Raw genomic sequence first — 14,492 nt, 5'->3', positions numbered from 1 at the left:
TCTATGGATAGTTTTTTGAGGAACCTCCACACTGTTTCCAGAGCAGCTGCACCAGTTTACATTCCCACCAACAGTGTAGGAGGGTGCCCATCTCTCCACACCCTCGCCAGCATCTATAGTCTCTTGATTTGTTCATTTTAGCCACTCTGACTGGTGTGAGGTGGTATCTCAGTGTGGTTTTGATTTGTGTTTCCCTGATGATGAGAGACACTGAGCATCGTTTCATGTGCCTGTTGGCCATCTGGATGTCCTTTTTGGAGAAGTGTCTGTTCAGGTCTTCTGCCCATTTCTTCACTGGATTATTTGTTTTTTCAGGTGTGGTTTAGTGAGTTCCTTGTAGATTTTGGATACTAGCCCTTTATCTGACATGCCATTTGCCACTATCTTTTTCCATTCTGTCAGTTGCCTGTTAGTTTTTTTTATTGTTTCCTTTGAATTGCAGAAGCTTTTTATCTTGATGAGGTTCCAATAGTTCATTTTTGTTCTAGATTCCCTTGCCTTTGGGGATGTGTTGAGGAGGAAACTGCTGGGATTGAGGTCAAGGAGGCTGTTTCCTCCATTCTCCTCTAGGGTTTTTATGGTTTCCTGTCTCTCATTCAGGTTTATTTTTGTGTATGGTGTAAGAAAGTGGTCTAATTTCATTCTTCTGCATGTTGCTGTCCAGCTCTCCCAACACCACCTGTTGAAGAGGCTGTCTTTTTTCCATTGGATACTCTTCCCTGCTTTGTCAAAGATTAATTGGCCATACACTTGTGGGTCCAGTTCTGGGCTCTCTATTCTATTCCATTGGTCCATGTGTCTGTTTTTGTGCCAATACCATACTGTCTTGATGATGACAGCTTTGTAGTAGAGGCTAAAGTCTGGGATTGTGATGCCTCCTGTTTTGGTTTTTTTCTTCAATATTACTTTGGCTATTCGGGGTTTTTTGTGGTTCCATATGAATTTTTAGATAGTTTGTTATGTACTTAAAATTCATATGACATATTAACCATTTTAATCTCAATTTAAAAAATGGAGAAATAGGGGCGCCTAGGTGGCTCAGCCAGTTAAGCGTCGGCTTCCGGCTTCGGCTCAGGTCATGATCTCACGGTTCGTGGGTTTGAGCCCCGCATCGTGCTCTGTGCCGACAGCTCAGAACCTGGAGCCCGCTTTGGATTCTGTGTCTCCCTCTCTCTATCTGACCCTCCCCTGCTTGTGCTGTCTCTATCTCTCAAAAATAAATTTAAAAGCACAAAAAAAAAATTAAAAAATGAAGAAATATAAACCATAAAGGCAAAATTATTAGTAAATAGGACTTAAAACTAAAAAAAAAAAAAAAAAAAAAAAAAAAAAAAAAAAAAAATCATTAAGAAGGTTAAAAGGCAAGCCATGGAATTGGAGAAAATATTTATAATGCATACATCAAAGCATTTGTATCCAGACTACAAAAGAAATATATTCAATATGAAAATTTTTTAATGTGGCAAAAGAAATGAACAGGCATTTCTCAAAAGATTTACAGTAAGCATGCGAAAATATGCACAGTGTCATTAGTCATCGGGGGAAGGCAAAGTAAACCTCAGCAGGACCCCACCTCACAAAACTGACAGCACCAAATATCGGGGAAGAGGCAGAGGAACTGAAACTCTGGTACATTGCCAGTGGGTGATAAAATGGTGCACCCACTTTGGCAGTTTCATACACCTGTCCTATGATCTCGCCATTTCACTCCTAGGTGTTTACCTAAGAGAACTGAAAACATGTTCATAAAAAGACTTGTACAAGAATAGTCACAGCCTGGGGGTGCCTGGGTGGCTCAGTCAGTAAAGCCTCCGACTTCAGCTCAGGTCAGGATCTCGTGGTCCATGAGTTCAAGCCTCGCATCAGGCTCTGTGCTGCCAGCTCAGAGCCTGGAGCCTGCTTCAGATTCTGTGTCTCCCTCTCTCTCTCTGCCCCTTCCCTGCTCATGCTTTGTCTCTCTCAAAAATAAACATTAAAAAAATTTTTTAAAGGTCACAACCTGTTTTATGCATAGTAATCCAGAAACAGCTCTTGTGTCCAACAACAGGAGATGAGCAAAGTGTGATACTCATACAATGGAGTATTACTTGGTAATAAAAAGAAACCCATCAGTGACAGGACAGGATAGAGACTGACTACAAAGGGGCATGAGAAAACTTTCTAGGGAGTGGAAACCTTGTCCATCTTGATTGAAGTGTTGGATACTAAAGGTATAGCTTGTCAAAACTCATTGAACTGTATGCTTAAAATCTCTAAAGTATACATCAACAAAGTTGGGTTTTTTAAATGTTTATTTTTTAAAGAGAGCATGTGTGCAAGCAGGGGAGAGGCATGGGGGGCGGGCAGGATCTGAATCAGGCCCAATGCTGACAGCTCGATGCGGGGCTTGAACTCACAAACTGTGAGATTGTGACCTGAGCTGAAGTCAGATGCTTAACCAACTGAGCCACCTAGGCACCCAGATTGTTGTTGTTATTGTTGTTTTTTTAAAGGACAGTACTTGTGGGGAGAAGCACTGGGTGTTATATGGAAACCAATTTGAAAATAAACTATTAAAAAAATAAATAAATGTTTAAGAGTATTTAGTTAGGTCAACTTATATAAATAGTTATTAGGAGAATATAATCTTTTAAATGTATAAGTTAATGGAACATGAGTTTAAAGATCAGAGAAAATAATTATTCTTACTTTTATACTTTAGAACATCTATATTTATTAATAAAACAACTATGTTTATAGGTGGGAAAAAAACCAAAACAAAACAAAACAAAAAGGACAGCAAACTCCACAGGTTGGGGCTCCTCTGACTGGTAGTTATTCTACTTTATGTGGCTGCCAAGACCCCAAATTTCACATGAGACACCAGGAAGCCACAACACTCATTTATACCCTGTAAATCAGAATAAAAACAACAGGGGACAGAGTTGACATCATCCTTAATCATTCTCTAATGTGGACCAGACTGTGGTTGGGTGTAGCTCAACGGTGAAGGCACTGAACTGGACATAATTTTCCGTGGTGTCTGTTGGGTGGGGCACTCCAGATAGTGTAACCACACTTCCTAATGGCAGAAATGAGTTTTGGAGCTCTGCTGGCAGACTGGATTGGAGAAGGAATGAACCAGAATTGTCAGCCATTGTCTCCTTGAAAGGGTAGACTTTGTTCATGAGAAAAAACAAGATCTGTGTTGGCTTTTGTGGGGGGGCTGAGGTATGGTTGGTACTATATTTTAGATCAGAGGTCAGCCAACTGACCCCAGGCCAGATCCACCCTGTGGCCTGTTTTTATACATTCTGTGAACTAAGGCTGTTTTATTTCATATGTTTAAAGAGTTCTAAACCACAAAATACCTAATATGCAACAGAGACCATACATGGTCTGCATAGCCTGAAATATTTTCTCTGTGGCCCTTTACAGAAAAATTTTGTTGACCTCTGTTAATCCTGAGGATCAGAGCAGGATCAGCTGGTTTGGGGCAGATTTGCAGGAAAAGGAAATCTAAACTATTTTTCTGCCAGATTAAGTAGACTGATGCTTTTCTCTCATGGATTATAATTGGGCAATGGGCAGAGCTTCTAAGTTCTTGCTAGGTTTTTGCAGTGTTTTCTGTACTCCAGCCATAGCCAGAGAAGTCAAAATACTCCTTGGGCCCTGATGATGTCAGTCCCTTTACTGGGAATGCCCTTTCTCCTTCATCTGGTGGAATATTCCTTGTCCTTCTGAACTCTCTTACTCAATGGAGCAGAACCCATCACTCTGTGTTTCATAGCACTGGGTGCCAATCACCAGAGTGACACATAACAGACATTTCACTTGTTTGTTGCCCTCAGTACCGTGAGCTCCGTGGGTATAGTAACTATAGATTTAAAAATTTGTTACCACCAATCCTGGCACCCAGATGTGTGCTTTTAAGGTTTGTTTGTTTAATTAATTTAGAGAGGGAGAGAGAGAATCCTAAGCAGGATCTGCACTATCAGTGCAGAGCCCAGTGTGGGGCTCGAACTCTTGAACTGTGAGATATGACCTGAGCTGAAATCAAGAAGTCAGATGCTTAACTGAACCACCCAGGCGCCCCAGATGCATGCTTTTAAAATGATTATTGACCTGAATTAGGCCGCTGGTCTTGCTTGACAGGAATCTGAGTTGGATAGATACCAAAGATCATAATTAAGAAGCAGGCTGGGGTAATGGAAGAGGAGGCAAGTTCCCTAAGTTGATGGATCTGAATTTCATTTTTAGAGAATTGAACAGAGGAACATAAGGAGAGCAAATCTGAAAGAAAAGCAGCAGCAGACTCAGAATAGGATTTTATTCCAGGCCATCAAGGTGAGTTCTCAAACTCAGGCCTGTATGGTCTTCTAAATCCACTAATCCTCAAGCTTATTGGGAACCTTTCTTGGGATGCTTTACCTAAGTGAATTTGTTCATTTTCTTTCTGCTTTGGTGAAGCAGTGTGGTGAAGGGGGTCTGGAGTCCCATCCCCCGAGTTCAGTCAGCCCTTCTGCCTGTGTACATGTGTTGATCTCAGGTAACCGACACTGAATAGTTGCTATGGGTTAAGCAGTATTTAATCTTCACAGTAGCCTTCTGAGATAGATCTTCCACCTCCTGTTTTGCTGGATGATGATGTGGTCTCAGAAAGGTGAAGAAACCTCACACAGCTAATGTGTCTCAGAGCCAGGTCCTTACTCTGAGCCACTGCATTCTGAGAAAGTCTGAATGTTTAGGATGTTGCTCCTTTATAATAGTAACAAAGATTTGAGCCTGTCCTTTCTTCCCTGCATTTTAAATGGATGTAGTCTGAGCCAAATCTTGTTTTTACCTGGATACCCAGCAAGTCGCCTGTAGAGGTTTGGCGTGCTTGGTCTTCACAAGGGAGAGGACACCTGCCATGAGATTATGGAATAGGCTCTTGGTTCCATTTGTTGTTGAGTTACATTATGCACCGTTGAAGTTACTTACTGACTTTGAAAACCTCATGCTAATAGGCACTCTACTAGTCCCTCCCACAGCAAGCAATCTGTTAACACCTGTTAACATATTCATAGTGAGGCATTTGGTCATATTCTAAAATAAAACGTAGACTATTGCAATGCTCAGACATTTGCATAAAGACCTGATTTTGTTTGGTCTGACCCTACATCTTAAGCTTCAGTGTACATAAGAATTGTTCTAACAGTTGTATGCACAGAACCACATTTTACTGATGGTTTAAAACTGGGGTCAGCAGACTGTAGCCAGTGGATCACATCCCTGCCTGTTTGTTTATGTGTCACATACGGCTGTTTTCACACTACAGTGGCAGAGTTGAGTAATTAATTTTAACAGACCATTTGGCTCACAAAGCCTAAAATATTTCTCTCTGCTCCTTCAAGGAAAAGTTTGCCAACGCCTGACTTAGGAGATACTAAAAGTAACTTTGATTGCATGTAACTTTGCCTGTGTGTGCTAGCCTCCACACACATACATCAAGAGGCAACTCTTCTATTCAGACCTTTATCTTTATATCCGTGAGACAGTCAAGATTAAGTCAATGTGCATTGTTTTTACTATTCCATGTCCTAGCTAAACCAACACACTTACCATTTTTTTTTTATATCCCCACTCTTGATCTTTTCTGTGCCTTTGCATATGCTGTTCCTTGGGGTGGAAATGACCTGTCTGCCCCTCACCCCTCGCCCAACTTTTCTGCCTTTCATAGTCATTGCTCAGGGCCCAGCATTCCCATCATCTCCAGTGCCCAGGCTGAATTAATTATTGATGGTCTGCAGTTCTACAACTCCACTTCTTCCCTCATATTGTACTTATTTCTATAGCTCTGTGCCCACTAGACCATGAGCAGGGACTCGAGGGCAGGAACCATATCTAGCTTGTCTCCATGACACGGGGTCCAGCATGGGGTCCAGCACCTGGTGAAGGGGGAGTTCTCCCTGCTGTGCCAGGCCTCAGGGGTAATGAAGCTGTTACTGAAATGGGCTTGCATCCTTCCACACGGGGTGTGTGTGTGTGTGTGTGTGTGTGTGTGTGTGTGTGTATTTTATATTTACGTTTCTCATCCAGGCTAGGAACATCAGGGTGGTCTCTGATGGCACCAGTGAGGATGAAGATTCAGACACAGAAGATCTGGGTGAGCTTTTCATGGAACGGGTCAGCGCGGAGAACCGCCACGGAACCAGGCTGAGTATAGATGAGCAGGGCAGGTTAAGCTGGCCTGTGCTCTTTCTGTACCCAGAGCACACCCAGTCGGACCTCATCACTGCTTTTCACGAGGATACCAGGTACTTACTTGCCCAAGCGCCCTCTGTTCGTGCTTGCACGCTCTCCCTGCTGTCGTGGCTGAGGCTGTTTTTGGTTGAGGAGGTCGCAGTATAGCTGAGAGGGTTAACAGTCTGGTTTGTCACAGTCTCTATCCTGGAGCTGATTTCTCCCTTCACAAACTATAACTAGTTTGTAGTGACAAACACTAGTCTCACTGTCATCCTGACTGCGCTAAGAAGTAGAGCACCAAAGTACGGTTTGCTAGGCATATCCCGGCTGAAATAGGAAGTCATTGTAGGGAGGATATGCGTAGTGACTGAAGTATTCATTAGAGAAAATACAACGAGCAGTTTCAACATGTGATTTCATAGGGTTAGTGCTTAGAATGTGACTAAATGTAAGGTATGCTGTTAAGCCCAAGTTAGTTTAAAGACTATTACTGTCATATAAGAGGATAGGTGAGGGCTTGCCTGGGTGTCTCAGTTGGTTTGGTGGCCAACCCTTGATATTGGCTCAGGTCATAATCTCATGGTTCATGGATTCAAGCCCCAAGTCAGGCTCTGTGCTGACAGCATGAAGTTTGCTTGGGATTCTCTCCTCCCCCCTTCTCAAAAACAAACACACTTAGAAAAAAAAAAAAGGACAAGTGATACACATACACATTTTGGCTTGAGCCAGATGGCTTTGGCTCAGAATGGCTTAGGCCTGCATTTCATGTTTTATACATTTTTGATATCTCTATGATTGGTGTCCAGGGACTGTGATATAGGAAAATAGATCATGAGTTACTGACACCCTGAAAGTACATGTTATATCCTTAGGCTTATTGATCATCTGAAGGTGATGTTTGGTGAAACACCCTCTTGGGACTTAGAGCAAAAATACTGCCCCGATAATATAGAGGTAAGAGATGTTTGACCTTGTTCCTGTATGGTATTTGGGGGGTGGGAGGGGCAGGTTTTCACTGCCTTTAAATAACTGTGTCAAATTATACGGAACATAAAATTCATTGTTTGAACCAGCGCAGACTTCCGTAGCGTTAAGTACATTTCCACGGTTGTGCAGCCATCCCATCCCTCCTCCATCTGTCTCCGTCTCATCGTCCAGACTGGAAACACTGGACCTGTTTCACAGTAACTGCCCCTGGCAGCCACCACTCTACTTCCCCTGTTTACGAATGGGACTACCCTAGGACCCTTCTATTAGTGGAGCCATATACTATTCATCTTTTTGTGTTTGGCTTATTTCATTAGCATTTCTTCAAGGTTCGTCCATATTGTACCACGTATCAGAAGTTCTTTCCTTCTTAAGGGTGAATAATATTCCATTGTTGGGACCTTTTTATTTATTTTTTTAATCACAGCTTACAGTACAAAGACTCTGTCTTCTAATCATTTGAGAGTAAGATGGCAACTGATGCCCCATTGCCCCTGAATACTTCAGCATCATTACTCTGCAAACACGGATATTTTCCTTTATAATCCCAACTAACCATCAGTAAATTAGCTTTGATACACTAGTTCTAATCCTGATACCCCATCTCATCTGTCCCCACATGAGGACACCCTTCTCACCCCACAAGGGCTCTGACACCTCCTCTTGGACAGCCGTCCCTACAAGGAAGCCCTTCTCGCCTGGGTCAGGCTGCCCAGCCCCCAGCAAGGCTGCCCTCCACTGGCTGGGATCTGATGCCCCTCATTCCTTGCCAGCCCCACTCCTGTGCAGACATCTTTCTCACCCTGTGTGGGCTTTGACACCTGCACAGGGCCATCCGTGTGGACATCCTTCTCATCCTCCTTGACCTCTTCCCCGCTTGGGGCCACTGCTTTACTTCCTCCACATCTAAGAGGTCTAGGACTGAATTGCTAGGGAAGTAAAGGCTCACAGGCCTGGGCTTTAATCTCGGCTTGTTTACAGGCTGAATGTTTTTGGTGAGTTATTTCTCATCTCTGAGCCTTGGTCCTGTCTTTGGAAAGTGTAGCCAATAATAGCTTTCTCGGTGTTCAGGGTGAAGACTGTGTGCGTTACATCCCACAACTCTCTGAGGAGTCATTCAACTGTAATAGTTGTCATCTCTTTAGCTTTTCACTAGACTTGGCCTCAGCATGTCTAGTGCTGCTGAGGCCCTGTGTCTCTGATTCCTGCTCCTTTATTCCTGCAGGTCTACTTCGAGGTTGAAGGCGGGACAGAAATCTACCGGGTGCCTACCGAGCACACCCTGCTGCAGGTGCTGCAGCACCCCAGGTGAGGTGCCTTCGTGAGGCTGAGAGGCCTGGGGAGATGCTCAGGCACCGTCACAGGGGTACAGCCAGCTTCTCATTCTGCCACCAGTTAGTTGCCTTGTCCTCCCTTCCCTGTTGCCCTGGACACAAAATTGAGAGGGCAGCCATGGGGACCAGCCCAGGTCATCGGCCAGCTAGGCTTCAGTGTGACTCTGCTCCCTACCCTGCGGCCAGGATGCCCCCAGACTGGGAGGAGTGCGTGGGGCTGGTCTGAGAAGGGGCATGCTGCCTGGCTTTTGTACCTGAAAACAGCACTGGCACTCCTGTTGTAATTGTGCCGGTGTCCCCTGATACTTTATATGGAAAGAATGTTGCTTGAAGTCAGGACACCATCATTGACTGGCTGTGGGGCTGTAAGCACATACTTCGTCCCTGGGGAGGTTTCCTCGTCTGTAGGCTAGGAGTAACAATTCTTGCCTACATTTTTCTCAGGTCTTTGCGAGCCAGTGAGAGAGTAGGAGTCAGAGTGCTTTCGTAAACTATAAAGGGCAGTCTTGTTGGAAGTGCATCTTTGTGAGGAGCTGTGGCAGCCAGGTGGATCTGGCTTGTTTGTTCAGCTTTAGGATGTTCCTGGACTGTGATGGAATCCCCTAGGTAGATTTGAGAGTTGACTCTTGGACTGTTTTTCCCTAAGCTCTGAGCAAAGCAGATGTCTTGCATTTAGGCAAAAGAAGCCCACTGCGTTGGACCTGAGGTGGTTGGGTGTGCTGAGAGGCTGGAGAGCTGGCGTGGAGCCCTGAATGGCCTGCTCTGGAGCGCGCTTTATCCTGATAGTGGTGTGTGGAGCCACATTTAGGGAAAATTTAGAGTAGTGTGCAGATTACATGTCCTCTTTAATGGTGAGGCGTGAGGTAAGGGGTGATTGCAGAGAGATTAGAGGCAACTGGGTAAGAAGTGGTAATGTGGTGACTGATTCAGTAGTGAGGATCCAGCTGGTCTTGATGCTTCTGCTTCAGCTTGGCAGGCAGGCAGAAGATTTCTTCAGATGATGATAGATAGGCCTTCTCTTGGTGAGTGTGGTTTGGGGGGCGGTGTTAAATCTCCCTTCTAGTTCATAGACAAATTTTTAGCTATTTTTATTTTCCATTATTAAAGTATTACCACAAATTTTTTTTTAATGGGCTTCACACTTAGCATGGAGTGTAGTGCAGGGCTTGAACTCACAACCCTGAGATAGGGAGTTGGATGCTAACTGAGCCACCCAGGTACCCCATTACCACAGTTCTTTAAAGGCCTGATGTCTGCTCTCTCCCCATCTCCAAAAAATGGAGAAATCTAAACAAAGCAGATTTGTGGAGGAAAGCCAATCTCCCGCTTCTTGAAAACGTAGATGCTGTTGTAAATGTTTAAATGATTGCAAGCATAGGCAAGAAGTTACCCAGGATAGGTCTCAGGCAATTTCAGACCCTGAACTGGGTGAAACCAAAATGTAGACCCCTCTATCCAGTTCCAAGCACATTGGGTAATGCTAATACCCCTCAGTCTGGGAGGCCAAAGCCTTGCCCCCCCCAACCTGCCCCTCCTGACGTTTGCTCCCCCATGCCCCATCACTGCTACCCCTTTTCTACATTAAAGTCCACATGGACATAGCATCTTCAAGAAGCTTTTCTTGAGTCCCCTTTCCTATAGAGGGGATCATGCCCTTTGGGCTAATGCTGTATCTCACAAATGCTTCTAGGATTGTCTTGCTGTCATTATTTCTCTCTCCCACATCAGGACTTGAGAGCAGGGATGGTTTTGTTTTTAAATGTTTTTTTTTTTTTTTTTTTTTTTTTTTGAGGCAGAAAGAGAGAACATCCCAAGCAGGCTCTGTGCTGTTAGTGCAGAACCTGACGCAGGGCTCGATTCTAGGAATTGTGAGATCAAGACCTCAAATGAAATCAAGAGTCAGATACTCAACTGACTGAGCCATCCAGGCACCCCTTGTTTTCAGCACAGAGCCCAACTTACCCTGGGCATGCATTGTTGAGTGAGTGAATGAATGTCATTTCATGTTTAGCCACGTTTACATGATGCTAGAGGACCGGCCCAAAGGTTCCGGCTAGGTTGTAAGAGGGAGAGGATCATGCTAATTTTCCAGAAGTGTAAACAACCAAACAAAAAGATGTGCTAAACTTGCACTTTAATGTTGACTCACATCCAACATTTCACCTTGAATGTTGTTGGGAAGGTGTATGGATGATTAAGATTGCAGTTCAATTACCCCCCTCTTCTGTTGTGTTCACTGCAGGTACTTGGTAAAATCCCTGGTACCAGCATTTATGCTCTATGTCAGAGACACTAGTGTTTGTAAGGAATATCTCCGGGGGAAAAAGCTGCATCAGATAAAGTGACCGAGCTGGGCCCCTGGATCTCGTCCCTCACTCTCCTCTGCCTGGAATTCTGCCACCCTCGGGACAGTCCGTCCTTGCATCATGGTGGGGAAGAGCTCCTGACTTCCTTGAACTACATCCTGTCTGGTCACTGCCAAGTTCCAGCTGGTCTCTACTCTCCTGTGTTGATACAAAACTGTAGCATGGTCATGACACCCTTAGAGTCCCTGTGAGCTGTGTCACCATCAGCCTCCATCTTATCATTACCACAGCAACTGACCTGTGGACACTGGCTCAGGACCCAGTGCCAGGGTTTGGACCTCAGTGTGGTAGCCTCGGAGAAGCTCTGCAGAGAGGCTTCTCTACGGGGATGGGAGACGCTTAGGGTGAGATGGGGTCAGGAAAGCCTGTTTCTGTACCTTTAAAGACCGATAAATAGGGTTCCTCCAAAACCTCTTTTAAAAAAAAAACCCAAAATTGACCACTTTTCCTGATCTGTATGGTGGGGCGAACTGTGAAAGACTTGTCCTTCCCCAGTGTTCACATTTTAGGATTTTGTGCCTTTTAGAAGTCTTTACAGTGGAGTCATTGTCCTGGCTCGTGTGTGTGTCTGCAGCTGTTTGCCTCCTTCCTAGAGGGCAGTACGTGGCCTCACCTGCAGCCATGTGGTGTCTTGCAGTACCTATTCCACCCACCAGGGTGTGCAGAGGGATGTGGGCGGACGTGTCCGGAGGGAAGGTTGGTAAGTTCATGCGCTTTTCCTTCTGCCATGAACATACTTCCCAGATAGGGACTCTTCCATCAGCCGGGGTGCCAGAATGGCAAGACACGTGGAGCAGAAGCAGCCGGCCTGTTGACTGTAACATGAACGAGAAATCAATGTTGTGGTAGTTAAGCACTGAGACTGTTATATAGCAAAGCTAAATAATACATCATTAAATAGAAACTGGCTGCTGTCCTCAAAATTGACTTGCGCTGTGCACTTCGTCGTCTTTGAAGGGCAATTCGCTATGGAATATTTACGAAGAACCATGTAGCTCTCCTCCCAGGCAGGTCCCTGCTTGCGACTGGGAAGCAGAAGTCCAGCCTCCACCAAGGCCTAGCTTAGGCCATACTGAGACCATTTCTAAGAACTCGGCACAGTGTTGGGGGCCTGACCACAGCAATATCCCTGTGCTGGGGCAGAGCAGGCCCTGGTGTGCCACCTCCCTCGTGTGAAACAGACTGCCCCGCTCCCTGTCAGACACCCCTGGGAAATGAAGTTCTGTGACCATCGTCCCCACCACCCAGTCCTTCCTTCAGGCTCCTGGCAGGCCCAGTTATCAGCCAGCTTCTGGCTGCCTTCCCTCTATGCCCTGCCCCTCCATCCAGCTAGGATAAGCAGGAGCAGCAGAAAGCATGGCAGACAGATTGTCGTTGGGATCCTGGTGGCTGCTGTCGTGCTGTGCCTGGGAGGAGGGGACTCTGCTTGGAGGCTCCATCTGTAAAATCAATCACTGTACCTCCCCTTCCAGCCTGATCTGTGGCATGTCTGTGCAGATCGGTAGCATTAGACCAGTGATTCTCAACAGGGGTGACCTGCACCCCAGGGGGCACCTAGAGACATTTTTGGTTGTCACAACTTGGGATGCTAAAACATTCTACAGTGCATAGGACAGCCCCCACAACAGGAAGTTAGCTGGCCCAAACTCAATAATGCTGAGTTTGAGAAACACTGCACTAAAACTTCCAGAAGGCGCACTCTTCATGGGCACTCTTCATGGGCAGAGGCCAGATGGGGATTTGTCTTTGTGCCCAGGCCTGACACACAGTGTGACACACTGAGAGCCCTGTGTGCATGAACTGGATGGATAAATGAAGGAAGGAAACAATGAATGAAAAAGATCGTAAACCAGAGTCCTGTTCTGAAGCCCAATCTATACATATAGGAGCATCAGCATTCCTAGGCTCAAGCACGTGTGGCTGCCTTATACCCACTCCAAGAAGGCTTCTGGCCCCCACAGCCCATGGGCTCTGCCCCTTCTGACCTCTGCCATCCTCTTTCGCCTCCAGGGAGTGGAGAGAGCACAAATTTAGGAGCAGACCGAGCAAGCTAGGACTAGAGCTTGATTAGGGTTAGGAGCAGGGGTCCCATGGGGAATGTGGCCTGGCCCTCACCCTCTGCCTCCCCAGCCACCTGTCCCTACCTGGGACTCCCATCAGAACCCAGTCAGAGTTCCCTCAAAGACTCAACCATGGGACCACCTTATTTTACAGATGAGGACACTGAGGCCCAGAGGGAAAGGGGCAAAGCCAAGACATTAGCATTCTTTACATCCCTGATTTGAGGCAGAGCCTTTCCCACCAGCCAGGGACACTGGTGGGACCACCAGACCTATGTGTGGCTACTGTCAACCTGGGGTGGCAGCTGGAGAATCTGGGGTTGGGGCAAGGCCCATATGAGCCAGCCCTGAAACACTGCTAGCCAGCATGCAAGGGCAGGCAGGGAATGGGAAGAAATGGTGGCTGTCAACAGCGTTCTGGCACTGTGCAAACCTCCTTTCACTTCAGTATGACAGCCACGCTCTCGGTTCCCGATTTTATAAATGATATAAAATCCCAATTTTATGCAAGTGGGGGCACGTGGTCCCACTGCTAGTGTCCGAGGTAGAATTTGAACCCAAGCATCCACTCTAGAGCCCACCTGCCACCTCTTCCTTGTTCCTGTTATTCTGTTTACAAACATTGAACCTAACTGGCACCAAACAAGGACAGGGCATCAAGGCCCAAGGGTATCAGGCAGCCTCTGCTCTCAAGGTCACCCTGTTGAGTAGATGTCATAAATCTAACCCTGGACTGGAAACTGCTCCAAGGACGAGAAATACAGCCCTGACAGACAAGTCCTCATTCCTGCTCAGAGCCCTCAGTGGCTCCCCATTCCCTCATCAATGTGGCACTCAGTGCCCTTCAGGGTCTGGCCCCCAGCCACCTCTGTGGCTTCCTCTCTCCAACCACCTTAGTCCAACCATCCTGGACCCAGTTCAGCTGCTGGGGAGGAGGGTGCCACAGCTTATCACCTCTGGACCCAGGCTGCCTGCCTTCAATTACGGCCCTGCAACTCACTAGCGGATGGCCTCGGGCACCTACTTAAGCACCGTGCCTCAGTTTCCTCATGTGCAACATGAACAGCATAACAGCACCTACCTCATGCAAGTGCTGTGAGGGTTATGTGAATTAACCTATGTGATGCACATGAATAGAGCCTGCCTCAAACTACATGCTCAATGTATGACTTTTATTCTCTAATCATACCATGCTCTTAGCTTTGGACCTTTGCATTCTGCTCCCTCTGCCTAGAGAATTCTTACTCTCACTTACACCCTTGCCTCCACCCCCAATTGTTCCTCCCTTTCCTGCCTTTTCTAAACTAATCAGGCCTGGCTGCCTCCTCCAGGAAGCTCTCCTGGCCCCCCTATCTCACATGTCCCATGGTACCTGTATCACTACCTTGTAGTCACACTGCATTGTAATTGCCTGCTTACTGGATAGTTCCTCCCACTTCTTTGTAAACTTGAGTCCGGAGCCCTGAACTGTGTGCACTTTGATACTGCCAGCACCTAGCACAGTACATAGCAGGTACACAACAAATAATTACTAACTG

The 14,492-nt window shown here is 46.1% G+C and overlaps 1 protein-coding gene across 3 annotated transcripts in view; it reads left to right on the top strand.

The window, feature by feature from the left end:
• Positions 1-11,821, top strand: part of TTC4 (tetratricopeptide repeat domain 4) — a 24,508-nt gene extending 12,687 nt beyond the window's left edge. For 2 of the 3 annotated variants that reach the window (XM_029947370.1, XM_029947372.1), the window contains 5 exons: positions 4,240-4,326; positions 6,061-6,278; positions 7,080-7,161; positions 8,420-8,502; positions 10,771-11,821. In XM_029947370.1, the coding sequence (XP_029803230.1) occupies positions 4,240-4,326; positions 6,061-6,278; positions 7,080-7,161; positions 8,420-8,502; positions 10,771-10,873 (573 nt within the window). In that variant the 3' untranslated portion in view covers positions 10,874-11,821. The remainder of the gene's footprint in view (positions 1-4,239; positions 4,327-6,060; positions 6,279-7,079; positions 7,162-8,419; positions 8,503-10,770) is intronic. The other variant, XM_029947371.1, reaches the window with a different exon arrangement.
• Positions 11,822-14,492: the final 2,671 nt, after the last annotated feature.

This window comes from Suricata suricatta, chromosome 8 (genome assembly GCF_006229205.1).
Source record: "Suricata suricatta isolate VVHF042 chromosome 8, meerkat_22Aug2017_6uvM2_HiC, whole genome shotgun sequence".
NCBI classification, from domain to species: domain Eukaryota; kingdom Metazoa; phylum Chordata; class Mammalia; order Carnivora; family Herpestidae; genus Suricata; species Suricata suricatta.
Note: the sequence above shows the minus strand (reverse complement) of the source record. Positions and strands in the feature narration are given on the sequence as shown.